The sequence below is a fragment of the Leptonotus elevatus genome, chromosome 8 (genome assembly GCF_054856555.1).
Source record: "Leptonotus elevatus isolate MCC_2025b chromosome 8, RoL_Lele_1.0, whole genome shotgun sequence".
Classification (NCBI taxonomy): domain Eukaryota; kingdom Metazoa; phylum Chordata; class Actinopteri; order Syngnathiformes; family Syngnathidae; genus Leptonotus; species Leptonotus elevatus.
In genome coordinates this window covers 11,480,183-11,501,548 of record NC_141246.1, presented here as the reverse complement: position 1 = coordinate 11,501,548, position 21,366 = coordinate 11,480,183, and the positions used below count along the sequence as shown (strand labels likewise).

Here is a 21,366-nt window from a genome sequence, read left to right as displayed (position 1 = left end):
TTTGTAGTCATGCCGGAAATGGTCCCTCAGACAAGGTGCAATTATTTCCCGGCACAATATTGAAGATAGTCCAAATATGCAATTCTCTAAACATGGTTTATTTGCGATAGGCTAAAGTATAAAAGAAAACGAAATGGAATGAACTAGAGGTGTCAAAATAATGTATTAATTGGCAACCAACCGATTATCAAAGTAATAGACAACTATTTAAATTATCGAGTAATCCTTTAGAGTCATTGTTAAACTTACAATTTAATTTCATCCTCTGAAACGTAATTATTCTCTGATTTCTGTTAGGGCTGCTCAATCATTTATTTTTTGGTACAAAACAAGAAAATGTTCAAAAGTAAAAAAATATATATATTAAGACAAATACAATTATTCAGTTCAAGTTCGTTTGAGATGAAACTAAATTTATTAAATTCGTTATTTTAAAATTTAAAAAGGTGCAAATGTATAAATTAAACAACTCAAAATTAGCATTAGTAATCGTTGTTCTTTTTTTTACGATTATGCTGATTTTTTAATTGTGGAGTGTAATCATTGAAATTGTAATTGAATTAAAATTAATTGCACAGCCCTCATTTCTGTAATCCTTCAAGAAAGCAGACTGATTATTTTTTGTGTTTAATCAAAATAAGACATTTGCACAAATCTGCTTTTATTTTGGAAAACAATGACTGAATCAATTTTAAAAAGTTTGGTGCTCACATCAATCCCTCTTGTGTAATATTTAGTGCTATATACATTTTTTTTTACTAAACAATACCAAAAAACACAACATTTGGAAAAACTAATTGTTTTATAATACACTTAAATGAAAAATAAACCTTCGTCAGATTATTTGATTTATCGATGGAATAATCGATAGAATAATAATGTCAGCCCTAGAAAGAAATACAGTTGGAAAGAGCACATTTTGCAGCGTGTACAATTTGCGTCTGAATGATGAATGTAGAACCTGTGACGCTGCCTTTTCTGGATTTCATTACATCAAAAGGTTCGAAGGTTAATCTTCCTCATCGATTCAATTCATGATGTAACTTCTAAACCCAAAGTACGCCGAAATGTTGTTATTAGTTCCCAACCTTTAAGTAATATATATGTTTTATTGCATAATCTGCGCTGTTTGTTATATTGCGGTCAAAGCAGAGGAAGCAAGTACCCCAACAGAGAATTCTGTTTCCCTTTCATTTCAATATGTTTGCATTTTATTATTAATACTGAGAATTGCAAAATGAATGAGTATAAAAAAGGCCTGACTTCATGTTTTTTTGTTTTTTCCCCATGGCCAGGGTCCGACATTTCCCTCGGGCAGTATGACACTGTATCGAGCCACCACGTACCCGCACGCTCCCCGGACTGAGCCAGGTGAAATTTTATACATAACATGATTAAATCAACAAATTCTTGCTTTTGTTAACATACAAAACATCTAACTACGCACAAGTAAAGTTGTAAATAAAACAGTATAAAGACGATGAATATGAAATAATCACTGAAACTTATTTCAGTTTCGCATTTGGATGGGTTGCGACTACAAAGACAAATTCTTTGTGCCTTTGCATACTTGTACAATAAAGATTATTCTGATATGTGCATGAGACCAATAATAAAGAATGATACTTAATACATTGCCAATTATCAATTAAATGAAAAAACATCAGAGTAGGGATAAACCGATAATCGGCCAGGCTGATAATCGGCTGATATCAGCTTGGCGCCGATATTGGGCATTTTGACGAGTATCGTGTCTGCTGTTAACTTTAAAAGAGATGCTGCTGACCCTGGGAACCTTCAGAAAATATTTCAGGTACTTAAAAATGTTTGAAAAAAAAAAAAAGTAAGGTATTGTTTAAGTTTCCATTAAAAGTTTTAAGACATACTGAGCATTGTGTTAAAAATTAAAAAAGATTATGTCTAAGATTTTAAAAAAAAGTCACAAAAATTGTTCAATAAACAAGTTTTAAGCCATTACAACAAAGTCAAGATTGATATTTGTATTTAAAGAAAAAAAAATTACGACAATATTAGCCCCCACCCCCTTTTTTTTACTCAAAATGAATAACGGCTCCAAATAACGGTTATCGGCCTTCTTCACTACCAGAAATCGACATCGGTAACAACCCTGAAACAATCGGTCTATCTCTACATCAGAGAAATAAGACACAAAAATAGTTTTCCAAGTATCGGCCCCACCAGAAAATACGAATTGATTAATGTAATGGACAGGTCTGAAAAACAAATGTCTTTCCTGTCCAAAGTTTTCTAACGTGCTGAGGGATCGCTTGAGTTCAAAAAGCGAGCGAGCCAGATGCAAAGAAGCGCGAGGAAGAAAGCGAGGAGGGTGACAGAAGGCGTGAGAGGCGACGCGGGGCCGTGGAGAGAAACTCTGTTTGAAGTCGGCAAGTCATTTTCAAACCCGAGAGCTGCGAGGGAGGCGGCCAAGTGGAGTGTGCGGGGTGTGTATGACTTTGCGTCGGCCGTCGCGTCCACACTTTGCGCCTGGAGTGGCTCGTCTTGAGAGCGAGCCAGCGAGCGTGCTGAAAGGTGGCCGCGGAGCACTCAAGCATCGGTAAGGGACAAGTGGCGCATTGTGGAGCGTATCCTGAGAAGCCATCAGGCTCATTTTATGTCAACACAACAGCATCACTTGAAGCCATTGCGGCATTCCCGCTCGCGGTGCTCTCCTATAGTGCGCCGCTGAACTGCAGCGGGAATCACACGCCTCCATGCAACTCCCCCCCCTGGAGATACTTTAACGTGCATCCAACCAAACAACGCCGGCAATTTAACCATCAGGGCTTCCTTGAAACGTTGGAGGAAAAGACGGGTGGTGGAAGAAACTCAAAAAAAAAAACACTGTAAAAAGGAAAAGTAGAAAAATATAGTAAAATAAGAAAATTATTACTTCAAGTAATAGGGGTGGGGATCTTTGAATGTCTCACGATTCAATTGCGATTCCGATTTTTGGGCCTGCGATTCGATTCAGAATCGATTTTCGGTTGGGGACGATTTTTGATTCAAAATGATTTGATTGACAATGATTTTTGCTTCAATCTATAGATGTGCAAGGAATTGTAATGATCTACTCCAGTCTCACTCGCTAATGCTAATTAGCGCGCTACTCGTGGCACTTTTGTCACTCAAAAGAACTCCACACTGAAAAAAAAACTTTTATTGTAATAACTTGAACGTGACTTTTTCCTTCTACTCTCTAATGTGGCCACAACTTAACAGTCAGTGTATTAGACCGCGTGGAACCACAGTGCCCCTCACTGGCCAAACCGGGTACAACATGAACAGTGCTCCAAATAAAGGCACACACAGACAATATAAAATAATTTAAATAAAATCGATTTGGGGACATTTAAAATCGATTGGTACTAAATGAGAATCACGATTCTTGGGAGAATCGATTTTTGGGCACATCCCTATCAAATAAGCAAAATGTTTTGCCAACAGAACAAGAAAATGTTACTTAAATTTACCTGTAAGATTATGAAAAATAAGAAAACAGTAGGCCCAAAATAAGAAAATACTAGTTCCATATGAACCCTACACTAAAAACAACTAATATTGACTAAATAAATAATACATTCATTTTGATTTGGCCAAATTGGCCTCAGTGTCAAGCATGGAGGTAAAAAGGTCCCTTTAAAAAAATATATATATATTTGGTATGAGTCAACTAGGGGTTGAACCCACAACCTCCCAGTCTGAGGGTAGACACTCTTCCACTAGAACATTGAGCTAATGGCCGTAAGGACAAAAAATGTATTTATAACAAAAGCTCAAACTATTATTTTTACACTTATATTTTTTTGCCATGTATTTTATTACGAGATTATGCAAAATCCTAACATAAGAACATTCAACTTTTGAAACTCCAGTTTAGGGCCTTTGATGTTGGTTAGCCATCTTAAAATGTGGAAAATGCCTGTTTTAAGCCTCACAGTACTAAAAACCTGGCTGCTAACACTCAACGCCAAGACTGCTTGATCAAATAAGATAATCAATTCATAAGTATCTTCAAATAAGCAGAATGATCTTGTCTGGCAATCTTTATTTTAAGTAAAAAATAACTTGTCAGAGAAAAATAAGCGAATTCAGGCGAAACTAAAGAAATTATATATTACTTAAGATTTCCGTTTTTTGCAGCGCAGTCGCCATTTTGAAAGGACGGAATCCGTGAGCGGCTCAGGTGACGGCACTATCGCGCCTAAAACAGATTAGGCGCAACTTTCATGGCCCTCGCTTTGTTTCAACCTTCAACCCAGCACTTCCCAAAGGGGAGATAATCTGGGAAACGCTGCGATATCAGGTCCTCTCCGGGTTGCCTGAGAAGCCTTGCGAGACCCTCTGGAGATATGAGGCTTTGATATCAAGACCAATTATGTGCTACGGGCACACGCTCACACCAACAGCCACGCACGCACACACACACACACACACACACACACACACGCAAGCTCTTTGGCCTTGGCGAGCTGCAGGAGGAAACAAAGCGAGGATGTGATAGCGAGGAAACGCTGGGCAGGCGGAACATGCTGATTTGGATCGCCCGGTCCGGTTGAATGCCAACGACAACGCAGTCGTACAATGAGAGCGTGCCGGACCAAATGAGGAACAGGCACAATATTTCGGTCATCTTGTCTTATTCTGCTTGTTCGTAGTCAATGATATTAGATTATTATTATTTTTTTAATTATATTTTTTTATTATTATTATTATTATTATTTTTTTTTTTTTTATTAAATTGTTACTTTGAACCGGTAAAGCAGGTTATTTGATAGAAAACACTTACCTTATCATTAATTATGGGTGTGAATTGCCTGGCAATTTGATTTGATTTGATACCGATTAATCCCGATACGTATCTATAAATTGATTATTGCAAAAAAATGTTTTACTCCAATTTAGAAAATACTAATACGTAAACGTGTACACTGTAAGATTTGTATGAAAATGTATTTATTGATCTGAAAATTCAGGCTTATAACTGAGCCACTGCATTCAGCAAACAGGTTGCAGTCAGTAAAAATAAAAAATAAAAACATCTTAAGGCTTAATGTTCGATTAATATAACATCCTTCCATGCTTAATGTGTGAATCCTAACCCTAAGTAAGACGTTTTGTTGAATATTCCCATAAAAAAATGTATGTTTAAAAATCGATTCGGCCGCATATCGAATCGATTCGAGAATTGCGCGCTGTAATATCGCGATATTTTGCAGAATCAATTTTTTCCTAACACCCCTATCATCAATGGTCAACATCCATTTCCAAACGGATTTACAAAATGAAAGAGCAGTTATTGTGGGAATGCTGAAGGCATTGCCGTTTAACAACTCCCACATAATACTTCCGATTTCAAATTTCAACCCGTGATAGTTTTGCTCAAGTTAACCATACCATCAGAATCGAATAACCCCCCCAAAAAAAAAAAAAATAAATCTAATAGCCCATGTCAGCCTACAAACATCAACTAATAAACAATACAGAAAATGGATGGATGGACTTATTCTTGTTAGTTAGGATGTGTTGACATTTGTTTATATAATTATACTACAATTTAATATTCTGTTATTGTTTTCTTTTTATGATAAATAAAATACAATATATGTTGACTTCTAATTCCTTCTTTTGGATTCCACACAATCAATTTTGTCATGTTTTTACAGCCCCCATTGTGAATGAAAATTTTCGGACACACGCACAAAACACACAAAAAACGCAAACACACAAACAGGGAGTACGGTATATGTGCGAAAGTGTTGTTCTTGGTTCGAGTCACCTCTAACAGAGGATCCCTTAAGATTTTGTTTGGCCTCTGGCTTTGCTAATTGGAGCTTAAAGTCTGGCGTAGCCCCTGGGCAGCCAAAGCTTTCGTGTGACGCGAATGTGTGTGTGTGTGTGTGTGTGTGTATGTACGGTATATAAATTATGGATGGCAAGTGCAGCAGGAAAAGTGGCCACACAAGCTGCAGCTGCCAGAGCAAGCGGTGAGCGGAAGGCAGACCAAAACAGTCGCAATCAGAGCACTGTCACGTGACACAGACAGGTGGTTTGATAGAGATACATTGTGATGTGGGGGGGGGGGGGTTGGCGGGGGGCGGGGGGGGGGGGGGTCTGAAAGTAGCCCAAGTAAAAATAATGGGAGGATGGGACGTGATGTGAGGAAATGAAGTTACTCATGGTGCCATAATGAATTAGTTCTGTCTGGACATCCTCATTTCACAGAGCATTGCTTTTTGTTCCGCTATAATGTTCCAGTTACTTCTCATCAAGCCTCTCAAGCCAGATTTGCACTGCAGGTCTTAATGCCCAATTATGATTTAGTGCCTTTATTTGATTTTTTTTTTACATTGTCTGATTACTCCTACCATCAATTGTCACATATTATCACTTTAATTGTATTTAATGAGCACAAAACGTTGTAGGAACAAACATGATGAAAAATAATCGTTCAACCATTTTCTTTGAAAACATGTTGACAAATCTTTAAAGCTCAAAGTGAGCTTCCCTGAGCTAGAATGATATTTTGTAAAGCACAAACATCAACCAAGGCCAAATAATAACACCACTCAGCATCAGACTGGAAATTCCTTCTCTTGCCTTTCCACTTTAGGAGAAAAGTAAAGATGACAAACCCCTAAAAATCGTAATAAAAAAGGAGAGCTGTGGTCCATCCTGATCAACCATACAGTCGGAAAGCCATTTTTAATGTGCATTATTAACTCATTCACCGCCATTGACCGCTATAGACGTGAAAAAATTAATTTAAACTATTTCTATTAGTTTAACATTTGCTCCCACTTTTGTTAACAAGGGTATGAAAACCTAGATTTTTTTATTGTAGTAGAACAGATATAAAATTTGTGATTAATCATGAGTTAACTAGTCATGCGATTAATCATGATAAAAAATTGTAATCGCCTGACACCCCTATTTTTTAAATAATCTTTCCTTAAAAAAAGATTATTATAAAGATCATTAAAAATTTAAATATATATATATATATATATATATATATATATATATATATATATTCATGTTTTTTTTTGAAGAAAATATTTTTAAAAATTAGGGGCATCAATTTGTAATCGTAATTAACCGCATGACTTCCCTAGTTAACTCACGATTAATCACACATTTTAGATCTGTTCTAAGTGTACAAAAAATAATTTCTAGGTTTTCATACTCTTGTTAACAAAAATGAAAAAAAAAAAAGTTAAACTAATAGAAATAGTTCAAATGAAATTTTGACGTCTATAGCTGTCAATGGCAGTGAATGAGTTAATCGCTCATTTAAAATGGCAGTTACAGTACTTTCAATTATCACAACACCTACGAAAGTGATTCTTAACTTCTTAATCATGCTACATTGCTTAGCCTAGCTGCGCTGCAGGGAATTTGGTCTGCTCAGTAGTCCACTTGTGACTTTTGTAATCGTACGTCATGTGATTTCTTTATGATTGTTATCCCTTCACATGTACAGATGACATACGTATGGCAAGCAAATAAAATGCATGGTGTTCCACAGGGTTCAATCCTGGGCCTCTGCTGTTTTCGTTGTATCTGCTCACCCCTGGTTTCCAGCGGTGGTTGTTTTAAAGTACAAATATACACATATAGAATCGAGTTGACTGCATGATTTTCACATGGGACACTAATGGGTGAGGTTCGGAAGAGGCAGTGAGGTTGTAGTATGGTTGACCGTACAAAAGGTAGTCAACACGGAAACAAGTACTGGCCTGTTAGCTCAGTCAGATGAAACGCCCGTCTTCCGACCAGACGACTCGGGTTTGAGCCCCGGTAACTCTCTTTATGGTTCAGTTGTATTATTTTGCTATTTGCATGGCCAATAGGGGTCGCTAAAGCACAATACGTAACACTTGGCGGTAATTTGGCACATTTCAAAACAACTTATGTGGTCGTATTGTGTTGGAAGACTGTCTCGTTTCTTCCTCCGCCATTGCTAGCCCTCCGCCCAAAATATTCGCTCCTTGGCAGAGGTAATAACCAAGCGCTCTACAACTTTAGTTCAACTGCAACAAGTGTAATTACATGGCCCGCTGCCATGCGTCTTCAAGGATGCGTTGCCAAAAGACTTTTATATTTTGATGCATCCACGGTGTGAATTGCTTTGAGAATAAAAACACCTGCTTTAGTTCGGGGAAAGATGATGAATTGTTCAGATGAGCTCTGCTGTTTATGCCTCTGTATGCGTCACTGGCATCTACCAGTGACTCATTTATGGACAAAGAAAGCTGTGCAGAGAAGGGGGAGAGATATGCTTGCAAGAAGGGTGGTAATTCTTCGTAAAATGTGACAAATAGATAAGGTTGTACAGCAGAGCGCAATTTACTTTGGCTTCCACATCAGATTTTTTTTTTCAGCCATTTTAGCAGGTGTGACGGGAGTGTTGCCGTGTTGTGACATTTCTATGTTGTGTTTGTTTGCTGTCAACTTGGGTACAGTTAGTTAGCATGTGGGAAGTGCAGAATTTGACACTGATACTTTAAGAGGATGAATACAAAATGAACGGTTGACAACGCGCTCACTTCTCCCGCTCGTATCGGATGGCAAAGAGACACCTCTGTCTTTTTTTTTTTGGTGTTTCTTTTTTGTCGCATATATTTAAGTACGCTTTCATTTCTATAGACATGAGGGATGTCATGCAATGATTTACAACAGTTAGAGTTGAAGAGTTGGATTTTTTTTCTGTGTATTTATAATAGTCATATAAAAATAAAACTTGAACATACCGACAAAGTAGTGAAGCTTGAAGTAGGGCTGCTCGATTATTAAAAAGATATTAATCACAATTATTTTGGTAATAATTGAAATCACGGTTATTCACGGTTATCTTATATTTTTGGTTACAAAAGAAGAAAATGTTTAAAAATGTTTTTAAAAAGAAAAAAAAATTATAATAATTAAACACTAATTATGAAAGTTCCTTTTGGACCAAATACAATTCATTAAATTTGTTTAAAAAAAAGTACAAATGTATGAATTAAATTGCCATAGAACTGTTGTAAGTTGTAACATTTAAATAATTTCCATTAATAATCTTTTTTTTTTTTACGATTATGGCAATTTTGTAATTGTGGAGTGTAATAATTGAAATTTTAATTGAATTTCGATGAATTGCACAGCCCTAGCTTGAAGTACAAAATTAAACTCCCTGCTACAATGGCACTTGAAGTCTTTAAAGTATTAAAATAAATAAATAAATAAATTGCTGTCTTTACAAAGTTAGTTATGTTTGCTTGCACATAGGAATCTACTTTAAAATCCAGGAGAGATACATATATTTCTAGACATCGAGAAATATTACAGAAATAAGTATTATTATTTTTTTATTTGTTCTCATAAAAGTCTGCTGCTCTACTTTTCACTCACTCCTACTAGTTTGTCGTAAATTTGAAAGAAATCATATACAAAGTCAACTTATCCTCCAGCATTTAAGTTGTCCATCCCTGCACTAGACTGTCATCTGGATCTTCATCTGGATCACACGCATGGACGTCGTTTTTTCTTGACTGAGGTTGATAGTAAAAAAATAACTGTGGACTCATTTAGCAAAGGACTGCTGATATCTATTTGAGTGGCTTCCAGCAGCAGGGCCCCAACCTCGCTCACATCCAGGCATACCGCAATCCGGCACACTCACTGACCTGAGCGACATGATCTTGTAGGCGTCGGGCAAATAGCAGCGAGTGTTCTCCATCTGCGCCGGGTCCGAGTCGCAGATCTTGTCGTCGGTGCGGCCGTAGTTGGCGCTCTCGATCATGATGACGTCCGTGCCGGGGCAGCGGAGTTCAATGGGGTAGGATTCACACGACAGCTCCCGGCGCACCACTGCCATGGGGATAGGAGCGCGGCTGGAGGCTGCAAACACACACATCAGGATTTAGAGCAAGCAAGAACTGCTAGCTAGTTTGTTTTGCGACGCTCTCTTTTTTGAAGAGCGATTATCCATTTGAGAAACAGCACAAACCATTGTCGACAGCAGCTAAATGTTCTGGCAATTAAACATTTAAAAAAAGATAACTCAAAGTTGCTGATGCCTAATTATGCTCTCTGTCTTCAGATTCAATGGAACGTCCACTTCCTGTGCGCTTAAATAGGAAACATGTCACCAATCCCATTGAGACTGAAAATGACTGATCTGCCCTAGATCTTCTTTGGCTGCTTTTTTTCTCCCTCCCTTGATTTTTAAATGAGTTGATCTGATGATGCCCCCTTTGCTGACGAAACATCTGCCAGACTGTAAAAAATAAAAAAAATAATAAAAAGAAGAGCGAAGCTCTGGTTTGCTGCTGACGTGGTCTGTCTGGATGGTTTGACCTGGATTTAATGTGTTTTTTGCCAAAGGGGGAAACGCATTGTCTGGACCTACACTAAAGATTTTTCTGTAGGCTTAATAATTGACTAAACATATGCTCGACATAGTCATAGTCACACTTAAAATCAAAGTACTTGGTGGATTTTTTTTTATTTTTTATGTTGTTCAAATGTTATAAAAAAGGTAATGCCAATTGCTTTTCACCCCCCACAACATAACCTACAGTAATACCTTTACAACAGTTTAATGATGTGGCAAATATCTCGAGCCCGAAACTGATGATGTGTGCCCGAACGTTCCACGAGGGATTTTGGTTGTTATGGAATAACTTGGATGTTGTTATTCACTATCCGTTGAGTGTAAAGATCCCTGTGAGCACTTGCTACCATCCCTTGATAGATGAGGCTGTTGCTGAGGTACTCTGTTTTATCCATGTTACCAATGAGCCTGGACCAGCTGTGCCATTCCCATTTGAAATGCGCATCCCCGTGTGGTGATAAATACACTAATCAACCATGCCTGCAGAAAGTTTGCTTTTAAGAAAAGAAAAATGCTCACTTTCGTGTGATGTTTGCAAATCACAGAATATCCCAGTTCAGCAAACACCAACAAAGATATATTTTGGGCATGGGAAGTGATAATTGAATATAAATTAGGGTTGTTCCGATACTGCATTGAAGCAGTGGTATCGGCATCGACAAGTACTAACAAGTAACACGCCTGTGCTAATAATTCTGACGCTAATATAGGACTTTGGATGCAGCATCTTGTGCCTTGCTCGTTTACTTATGTTGGACGTGTCCACTGCATGCTAGCCAAGATATTCTATTGGCCCTTGAATGTTCTGAACCAATGGCAGGGCAGCTTTTTCATGTTGAAAAAAACCCCCAACAACCTTGGTATTGGCCGATACTGCAAAACGGGTATCGGAATCGGTATTGGGGGCCAAAAAACGCAATCGGAACAACACTAATATAAACCCAGTAGAGCTCTGAGGTCTGCAAAGTCAATCAATTTGTGTAGCACAGGTTTCAAAGCAAACATGGTGAAGCAGCATTTAGCTGCTATGCTGCACACAAATTGAATAAGTTGACAACAGAAGAAGCCCCAAGTATGGATGCGTTTAATAAAGGTAAACATCTATGGGGGGGGGGGGGGGGGTTTGCATTCCATTTGGTCAAGAGCTTGTACAAAAATAAAAATAAATCAGACTCACTAAACAGTCTTTTAGTAATTTGAGAAAGCCATTTTTTAATTATTTCCTTAGCTTTTAAATGTTTTTAAATATTGTCTGTAAATGAATTTAAAGGTTGTCGATATACATTATTTTAGTAATTTTAATAAAAAAATGTTGTCTTTTTATTTATTTATTTATTTTGACATGCCAAAAACATAATAATCAAAACATTGAAAAAATGGACATAAGGTTGTACATCCAAAGACCTCAATTTAGCAACACTTCTAATTAGTTTGGAACTCGCTATCGCTATTATTCACTAGCAGATTTAATATATATTAAAATCCAGATGTTCAGTGTGATGCATTGTGGTCATTTACACCAGTCAGCCCTTATTTTTAGGATGCATGTTTTGGCCGATAAGTGGATAGCACTCTGGTGTTGTTGCTGAACATCTGTTTTGTTGTTGTTGAGCACATCTTTTTGAAGGCTTCTGCAAAGCAATTAATACTCTAAAACCTGCAAAAATAAAAAATCAACGTCCCTGAAAAGTGAGGTTTAGCAGCAACTTTCTTGCTTTCCCTTTCCTTGTAACCATGGCAACCTTGTCATCTCTGCCTCTGCCATTGGTTGGACGAGCATCAGGGTTACACAGATGCAGTGAAGAATCTGAATGAGCTCAATGACACGCTGCCCGGACTCTAGTTAATGCTGCCCTTCACCACACACACACACACACAGAACACACACACACACACACACGCATACGCACGCACGCACGCACGCATGCATGCACTAGTTTGTCTTACTATCTTTGTGGGGCCATCTCATTGACATAATGCATTTCCTAGCCCCTTCCTCTAACCCCAACCATAAAAAATTATTGCCTTCCCCTATTCCTTACCCTAACCTCAACCATAACCCAATTCAAACATAAACTCTAAAACCAAGTTTTGACCCTCAAAATGAGGTTTGGACTCATGGGGACCACCAAAATGTCCCTGCAAGGACACGTGGTACCCACAATGATAGTAAAAGTCTAGAAAATGGTCCCCATGATGTGATACACACATACACAAATAATGGAGTAACCAGGGTTAAGAACACTTTTTGCCTCAGTAGTAGTTTTTCCCACACTCCCACCGGTACCTGAACACACCATGCCACACAGCACCTGTTTTTAATCAACTAATCACCAGTTAGACACTATATAAGCCTTGGCTTCACTTCACTTCAGTTGGGTGGGAGAGAAGCCAAGGAGCAGCAGCTGCTGCTGGGCAGTCTAAAGAACTTTGACTTTTCCATAGGGATGGCAGAAATGGAACATTGGAGCGATCAAATCAATTGAAACGATTGATTCACAAAAATAATCGATCTTTTGGAACGGTCGAAACATCTCCCTACTGTGACATCTTGTGGCCAAGTGTAAAATATTACAATCAAACAGTAGATCAGTGTTGCCAGCTCGGAAACTAACTATTGGCTGTCTGTCATCACCTAATTTACACAACTGGCAATCGGGCTATAATTGTAATGTACGCCGTAAGAGAGAGAAATAATATCATGGGAAACAAAAACTGGATAGCAAAAATAAGTACAGAAGTACAAATGAGCTTTTTGTTGCTGATACTTGGTTTGTTTTTAATTTTGCCTCTCAGCATGACTTAAATGCTTTGATGAAACCCCCAGTGCTATCGCATTTAATCAAAAACTACATTCCAACAGGCTACAATTCAAAGGCTTTTTTTGGCGACAGAAAGTATTAGAGAGGAAAAAGAATGACCTGCAAAAACATGACACCCGTAGCGGGAATTGAACCTGGGTTACGGACCTTTTTCTCAGCCCATTGTGCGGGTGCGTTATCAACTTACCACTAAACCAACAGCATGATATGAAGTATACTTGGGTTGGATTTATTTCAGATCTAAGACATTTTAATATAGAGCAATGGTCGGATTTTATGGCAACTGTCACGTGACATCCTGATTCGGAGACAGATTTAGGAACGCGATTCGAATCACAAGTTCCGCCTGGGTTCCGATACGTACCAAAACACAATTTTGATTTTGCCATCACTACTTTTCCACTTAACCATAATCGTTTGGTTTAATTTCATGGTACCTAAAATGAATGTAAAGAATGTATTGCCAGGATACACTTTGTCTGTGGATTTGGTTTTAGTGTGTGTATGTGTTCATGCTAACGGTTAGCATGCCAATGCTATCATACTAACGGTTAGCATGCTAATGCTATCAAGCTAATTCACGCCCTGTCAGTCAACTCTTGACGTGAGGCCAGGGTCTAGTAGGAGGCTCTGTAGCCTGTTTCTTCTTTTTCTTACCTACTCTCATCGAGCGCCGCCGCAACTCAACCTTCTCTCTGGATATCGGCGCATTGCAAGGGAACTCATAACTCAAAGGACACTCGCGCTCACCTGAGCTCACAGCAAGACAAGTAACTCTTGGGTTGAGGGAGAAACTTATCATGCTTTTGACTGTGAATTGTCATGACTGCAGTTCTGTAAATTTTTCTTTTGTTTTTCATCATGATTTTTCAATACATTGGCCACCTGAAACAAAGCTTTGAATCTTGTCTTTATTTACTGCCTCTGCCCTCCAGTAGCCAAATCTAGAATCCTCTGATCTAGCCCACTTGCATTACATACAACAACCTAGCATTGCTTAAACACTTGCTACAATGACATATAGGGACATCAATTTGCAATATCAATGTAGCTCTCGAGGGCTCTGCATTGATAATGGCATAAGATGGCTTAGAGATAGGACTGATATATAAATGACATTTACTGAAAAGGTCCTCTCTAATGAACACGTTCATGCAGACACGCACACACACACACATAAAGACCCTCAGGCTGTCATTCAAGCTTCAACACAACTTCTGTAAAGATGTGTGTCTTAGTTGCACCAGAAGCTTTGTGCTTGTGTGTGCGTAGCGGCATACTGGGCCAGTGGGTCATTAATGCGTTAATGCATTTCCTAGAATGGCTTTTACCATGTCTTAGTGACCATGAATGTCAGTTTTGAAGAGAGGTTAATTGCAGCATGCTGGGATCAATACATCGTATTGTGATGCTGCAGTCTAGACTGACGTTGCCTTAGATATGTACCAACGTTGCCTTGCAGGGTCTCCACAGGGCATAAAGGCCACATTATGACACAAACACCTCAAACGCATAATAATCGCCAAGCAGTAAACACAGTCTATTGTACGATGGCGTATTAGGGCCATGTGTATGTGCATATATATTTATATATTTTTTTTCATAGCGGATGTAATATTTTGAGAAAAATACTCGCAAATTTACCCCTTCATAAATGCCAGAAAAAAAACTTGCAGTGACAAATTTGCGAGAAAAAAAACTCTGAAACTTACGAAAAATACATGTAGCGTAGCTATAGTCTAATGTGAGTATGCCTTGGTGGTTAATGGAACACTTTATATAAAATGAAAAGGCAGGATGGAGACAGATTCATTCTTAATTTAAACTCTACTCGTCATACACGGCAGCAAGAGCGACAACACTTCCTGATCCCCTATCAGCTGACTAAGACTAACCAATCAGAAGCTAGCGTACTTTAGGTAAATGCAAGTGAATGACGGAGAGCAGCAGATTCGACGCAACTTGTACAAAAAAAATACCAAAATGTATGAATGTGTAAATAATAATTCTGGAAGCATAAATGTGCAAGTAAATATACATTTTACCAAATTAACTTATTATCTTCAGGATGTGGACCAATGCAAAGCGAGGCGTTTTTGTCGCTGGCCGTACCCAACGCTTCAAAGAGCGAATGCTTAACATGATATGGTTAATCTCTACTAAAGCAATTACTATCTCCTTATTTGAAATCTCGACCCAAAAATATTGGCACAAACATCCGAGCAAATTTGCGCGTTTTTTTTTTTCAGGATATTGCACCCACCCTCTAAAAAAATATAGGTTTATTATATGTGGCCCTAATATGCCGACATACTATTGGACATGTCCTGTCATCTTTTTTTCTTTTAGTCAGCAGCCTCACGATATAAAACGATCTCAGTGTTTAAGACGCCTCTTAAAAACTCACTTCTATTGCATATTTGTGCCAGTCATACAGACTGCTCCTGGCTAATATTTAGCCATGTGTCTGTGTGCACACATGCACCAAGGTGCGAGTGCATGTTAATGTGTCTGAGCCGGTGTAAGTGGTGACACAAACTTGGCAGCCGCAGACGGCACAGACAATCTTATTTGGACGCTTTCGTCGCCTCGGGGGACTAAAACAAAAGGATATCGATTTTTACATTTGGGCCAAGAACAAGAGAGTGGCAGATGAGGTGAAGAGATGGAAAAGAGAAGGCGAAGGTGAGGGAGAGGAGGAGATAGACTTATAAGGCGATTCCCGCGCTTGAACTGCTAAGTGTTTTGGCTTTTGTTCATGTTTGAGCAACGGATGCAAACACTGCAGAAGATATTTTAAAGGATAAAGCGGGCGTTAGTGTGAGACTGCTGGGAGAGTTAAGCAATCACTTTGATGTTGTTCTCAGTGGCAACTCTACAATAGAGGGAGAGGGAATGTTTTGCACTTCTCTCCCACATGTTTTATAATGAATGCGGAGCAGTAGAGATGTTTGTGAGTCAAATGTAGATGCAAATTGGCCGTTAAAAACAAATGGCGACACCAGCAAGTGTTAGCATGTATATTCGACAATGTTTAGCCGGCTAATGAGCATTATACAGTATTAATCTGTCAACAAAGCGCATTTAGGCCGTGTATCAACGCATTTGTCAGTACTTTGCTGTTGGCCTCTGATTACATCTTAGCACAGGGATAGGCAAGTTCGGTCCCAGAGAGCCGCAGTCCTGCATGTTTTCGGTGTCTCCTGCCTCCAACCCAAGTGTTTCAAATCATCAGCTCATAATTACGTTCTGCTAGAGCTTCTCAGCTGTGTTTGAGGAGGGATACATCAAAAACATGCAGGACTGCGGCTCTCTAAGACCGAACTTGCCTACCTTTGTCCTAGCATGAAGTTACCAGAGAGAATAACCCTCACAGGGGTTAGCTTAGTGCTAGCTAGTTGCTACAACAGAGACGACACAGAAGGATTTGACACTTTTAACAAAAGCGGGGGGGGGGGGGGGGGGGACCCTGGGTTCTGTTGTTGGCCAGTGTACGGTGAAGGATCCTGGAAGTTGAAGTAAGTTATTTTAAACCAAAAATCTTTCCGTAGCGTGACGCGGCTGTGTTAGCGTGTCGGCTACATACAGTATTTATGCTGCATTCGAGGATGGTCGGAAGTCGGATATATCCGAGTTGGTTTATCCCAGTTCCGGCCTGAAAGCGTTTGAGGCGAAAGTAAACAACCAAAATGGCGGATCAATAGCAGCATACTGTCACGTACGTTGTGTTATGTGAAGTTATGTTGAATATTTATGAATAAAGAAAGCTATTTCGTTTTATACTCGAGTAAATTGTGTTTTACCATTAACGGTCTGTGTTTCGTGACGTCACTTGTAGTCCGTCGGTGATGTTATGTTCAGGAGTTGGATCAAAAAAACACAAATAATAGTTTTTGACATTTATTTGTAAAACAAAGCTTCAACTGAAGGTGATACCATCCTCTAGGCTAACAGTGACATCACAAAGAGAACAAGGGCGCTTGCATCAGCCAGGGCCAAACGCTAAGCATGCAATGCCCAGTAAGTCATTAACTAAGCGGTTTGCGCGAAACGTACTCACGACTAGACGAGGCAGTGAAAACTAGACCAGAAACGGCGAGAAGGTATCGTGGATTTTTTTGCACTATACTTGGGTTTCCATCCACCCATTTTTATTTGAATTTTCAAGAAATGCGCAGAAACGCTAGAAATTCGAAAAAGGGCCTAAAGTTAGCACACACAAAAATTACGCTTAGCAAGGGTGGATTTTGAAGCGTATCGAACAATAAAGTAAGGTATGTTTGGGGGGGACGAAACAGAAATCTTTTTGGAATTAATTCAAGAAGAAGATGGAAAACAGCAAAGAAACGCTTCTTCTTCTTCCTTTAAATTACTGGTGGATCACATCTCTACGGTGTTTACCGCCATCTACAGGGGTGGAGTCCCCTCTCAATATTCTCACAAGAAGAACAGATGGAAACGGGCAGAAGTCACATGTCCGTTTTGCGTATTTTCACAAAATGTGCTTACATTTTTTGAAACATTTGGATGGAAACCTGATGTATGACCTGTTTTTCAGCAAAAGCAATCCATCGAATGGATTCAGGATGTGGTTATTGAATGGTAAATGAATACATATGAATGTGTATTTGGTGTACTAGCCCAGGCTCTACAGAGCAGTAATTAAATTAACACATTTTGGCTGAAGTGTCAAATGTAAAGTCATCAAATTCAAAAGCAATCTGGGATTTCACTGCAATGTTCAAGAATGTTCTAATATTTATCCCTCAAAGATCTAAGCACTGGCTGAGAATCAACTCCTATTTCTCTGCTCCTCTTTTCTTCTCATAGATTTTAGGAGAGACACACAGTATTTGCATTGTATCTGAGGTTGGCTTTGATATGCTGTGACAGACTTATATTATTTTCTTTCTTTGCCATTCTACCTCAGAGTCAGCATTATGGTTTTCTCACTCAATTTTTGATGGAATCGCATTTTCGAGTTCTAGTTTCATTTTATTGTCAACGAATGAAAAAAACAGCAGTGAGGTGAACCATCTAACAAGAGCTTGTGTGTTCCTCTGTCCCGGACCAGACAATTTATGTGCGCTGCAATCTATACAGCTATAAAAAAAGTTATAAAAGAATATTTGGCAGCTGAGATTCAACATATTATAGAAAAACCATCCCCGCATTCCCTGCATGTGCACTTTTATCGAGGCGAGACTTTTCTCTTCAGTGGTCCCAAGTGACTGAAATGTTGCCTCGGTTGAAGCAGGAAAAGTGCAGCAGCTTTTCCGTACATTGTCAAAAAACAACTCAAATGGCATAAATCAGCCACCCCCCCTTAAACACCCAGTGTGACATTCGGAGGTCACAGAAGTGACCCCTTGTGCGCGCTACAATTTATTTTAAATCAGTCCCACATTTACACTATTGATGTAGTCTCCATGCTCGTGCTTATTTAGCATATCACACCTAAAAGTCCTTGGCTTTGGCCAAAAATGGCACACAACGCTCCCACTGTGCTAATGTGCCCCTCCGGACTGTTTCAACTCACTTTAGAAAACAAAACTTTGATTTATGACGTGACACAGCTATTGTTAAAACACTTAGGTGGATAGGAAGGTCAAGGTTTAACTTGTGTGAAGTTGTTTGTTGAAGTAAGACAGCCTTCAGTGTCACGTTTGCGCAAAGAAACCTGTTGTTGGTGTTCAGGCAATCTTGACCTTTCGTTGAAGGAGGTCTTAGGGTGGCAGTATAACAAATGTGACTACAGATGGAAAACAGATTTACTGACTTTGGCATTACAGTAATACCGCAAGCTTTTTCGATAATTTCAATATTTGTTTTTCTTTTTTTGCGGAACATATTTCCAGCTACACTATGAATAAGTCATCTATTCGTATATTCTGTTCTCATCCTGAAATGTCCGATGATGCCACAGTCCGATTACGCCATCGCCCTGTCTAATAGGAAAGTAGCACGCTTGTGTCAAGAAACTGTGTTGAAGTGATACATGTTGCTTGAGAAAAAGGCTTTGTAAGTTTAGAATGAGCTGTTAGTAGAATAAATTACAAGAGAGTTCATGCACACTTGTGATGCTTTTCCCCCCAAAATTAAATCATCTGCAAGTCATTTATTTTTAAAGGTAATTGTAAAATGACTTAGAAATTATATTATGATGTAGGGATGGGCGAGTACTGATACCAGGTATCGGTATCGGGCCAATACTGGTCTGGTAAGGAAAAGGGTCAATTGTAAATATCGTGATATATTTATATTTATTCATTTAAATTGTATAATATTTTGTAATTGTGTTAAATGAAATCTTATGTATCAAGAGTAATCAAGGTATTTGGTATTGGCGAATACTAAATCATGTATTAAAATGTTTTAGATCATACTTTCTACAAAATTAGGGGTTACATTACTACAAAGTATTAATATTGGCAATTTTGAATAATTTAGGGAGGATGTCAGTCACTTGTGTTTTTCTCAATTCTGCAGTGCTCAGTCCCTATCCCACGTGCATAGCTGAGAATGACTAAAGCCAGTTTTGTTCCAACAATAGGACAGTGATTCTCCAGGTGTAGGACGACTACTATTAGAATTTTTATTTTTTATTTTGTTTAATCAACTGCAGTACATGTTTTTACTTTTTCATGTACAGTATAGTATATTTTTAAGTAGTTTATTTGTATTTAACTTTAAATTCCAATACAACTGTATTTAATCTTTCACTATCTATTTGTAAAATTGTATTGAAATATTTTATTTTAATTTAACTTCGGTGTGCAATAATAAAAAAAAAATCAATAATTTAAGTATTTTTTCCCCTATGTATAGACAAAGTCTTACTGTTCAAACTGTGCATAATGTAATTGTAGATTACGATAAGAAATTTGCTTTTTAGGAATAAAACCTATTTTTCGTTGTTTTGATCAATACCTACTCCGTTACTGTATTTCAACAAATATTATAATTCTAATTTTAGTTTTTATGGTGGTACAACCTCTGAACTAGGGCAACACCGTCACTGGGAGCAATCTATTGAGTTCCAATTGAAGACTTGCATAAAATAGCTTGTCTTTATAACTATAATATTATTATCTTTGGACTGTTTTTGCTTGTAGAGCTCAATTGAACCAATGCTTTGTGTCAAATAGTGTATTAAACTAATGTTTTGATAAACAATGTATTGTGTTCATCATCTGTTGCACTGCAGATCCAAATCCAAAGTGATTTTCCAAATAATACACAACAGTAGAGCATTATTAGAGATTAACACAGAATCAAATCATTACATTTCAAATCAGTAGTGTAGTCCCCCATTTTGTTTATAATACATTTCAGGAAGAATGCATTGCTTTGTAAGTCATTGACGGCTGAATTTCATGCAGGCGGCGTAGGATCGATTCTCTCTCAATGACCGTAGTTGTGATTGTGAGTGTCCTGTGGTTGATTGGCAACCAATTCAGGGTGTCATCTGGAAGAGGCGACATCTCCTCATGACCCTGAACAGGATAAGTGGCATAAAATGGATGGATGGCATTGTGTGGATGGCTTGCTTGATGGATATTGGAGATCACCAGTTACTCCAGTTTGTGACGCGCCCGTGTATTATTACAGAAGTAGTCACGCTCCAGCAGAAGCAGGACGAAGACTGCAGTGATCTACATGGGTAATGTCAAAGAAGAATGTTCCCCATAATGACCAGCCAAGAAGCTGCCGTGTGTCCTCAAGCTAAACGGTCTTTGTTTCAACTAATCCTGCCTAAGTATCAACAGCGCCATTTGCATATGTCGACTTATTCTTCAGACATCGATGCAAATACCTTGGACTGAAACTCATCATGTGGCGTAAAAGCTAAAAACCTTGCACGCCTGAGTGTTTTTAAAGGGTCGGAAAACACATTTCATCATTTGCAGCACATCCACCTCTGCGCTGTCAGTATGCAAGTGAAGGTGCACACGCTAGAGACATGTGCACGTGTGTGAGTTCTGCGAGCACATCCACAGCAGCTTTTCCTCACAACGGGGTGATTGACAGAAGCCATTAATGGGATTAAGTCCAAGAGGGCCAGAGCTCCCTCTAGCAGACTTCAAAGTGCAGCAGCAACAGGGCGAAATACACAGACAAACGATTGGGGCATCTGTGCTCTTGCTT

The 21,366-nt window shown here is 38.6% G+C and overlaps 1 protein-coding gene across 11 annotated transcripts in view; it reads right to left on the bottom strand.

The window, feature by feature from the left end:
- adgrl3.1 (adhesion G protein-coupled receptor L3.1) overlaps nt 1-21,366 on the bottom strand; it is a 175,540-nt gene that overhangs the window by 105,424 nt on the left and 48,750 nt on the right. For all 11 annotated transcript variants that reach the window (XM_086083290.1, XM_086083282.1, XM_086083281.1 and 8 more), the window contains exon 4: nt 9,687-9,900. In XM_086083290.1, the coding sequence (XP_085939416.1) occupies nt 9,687-9,900 (214 nt within the window). The remainder of the gene's footprint in view (nt 1-9,686; nt 9,901-21,366) is intronic.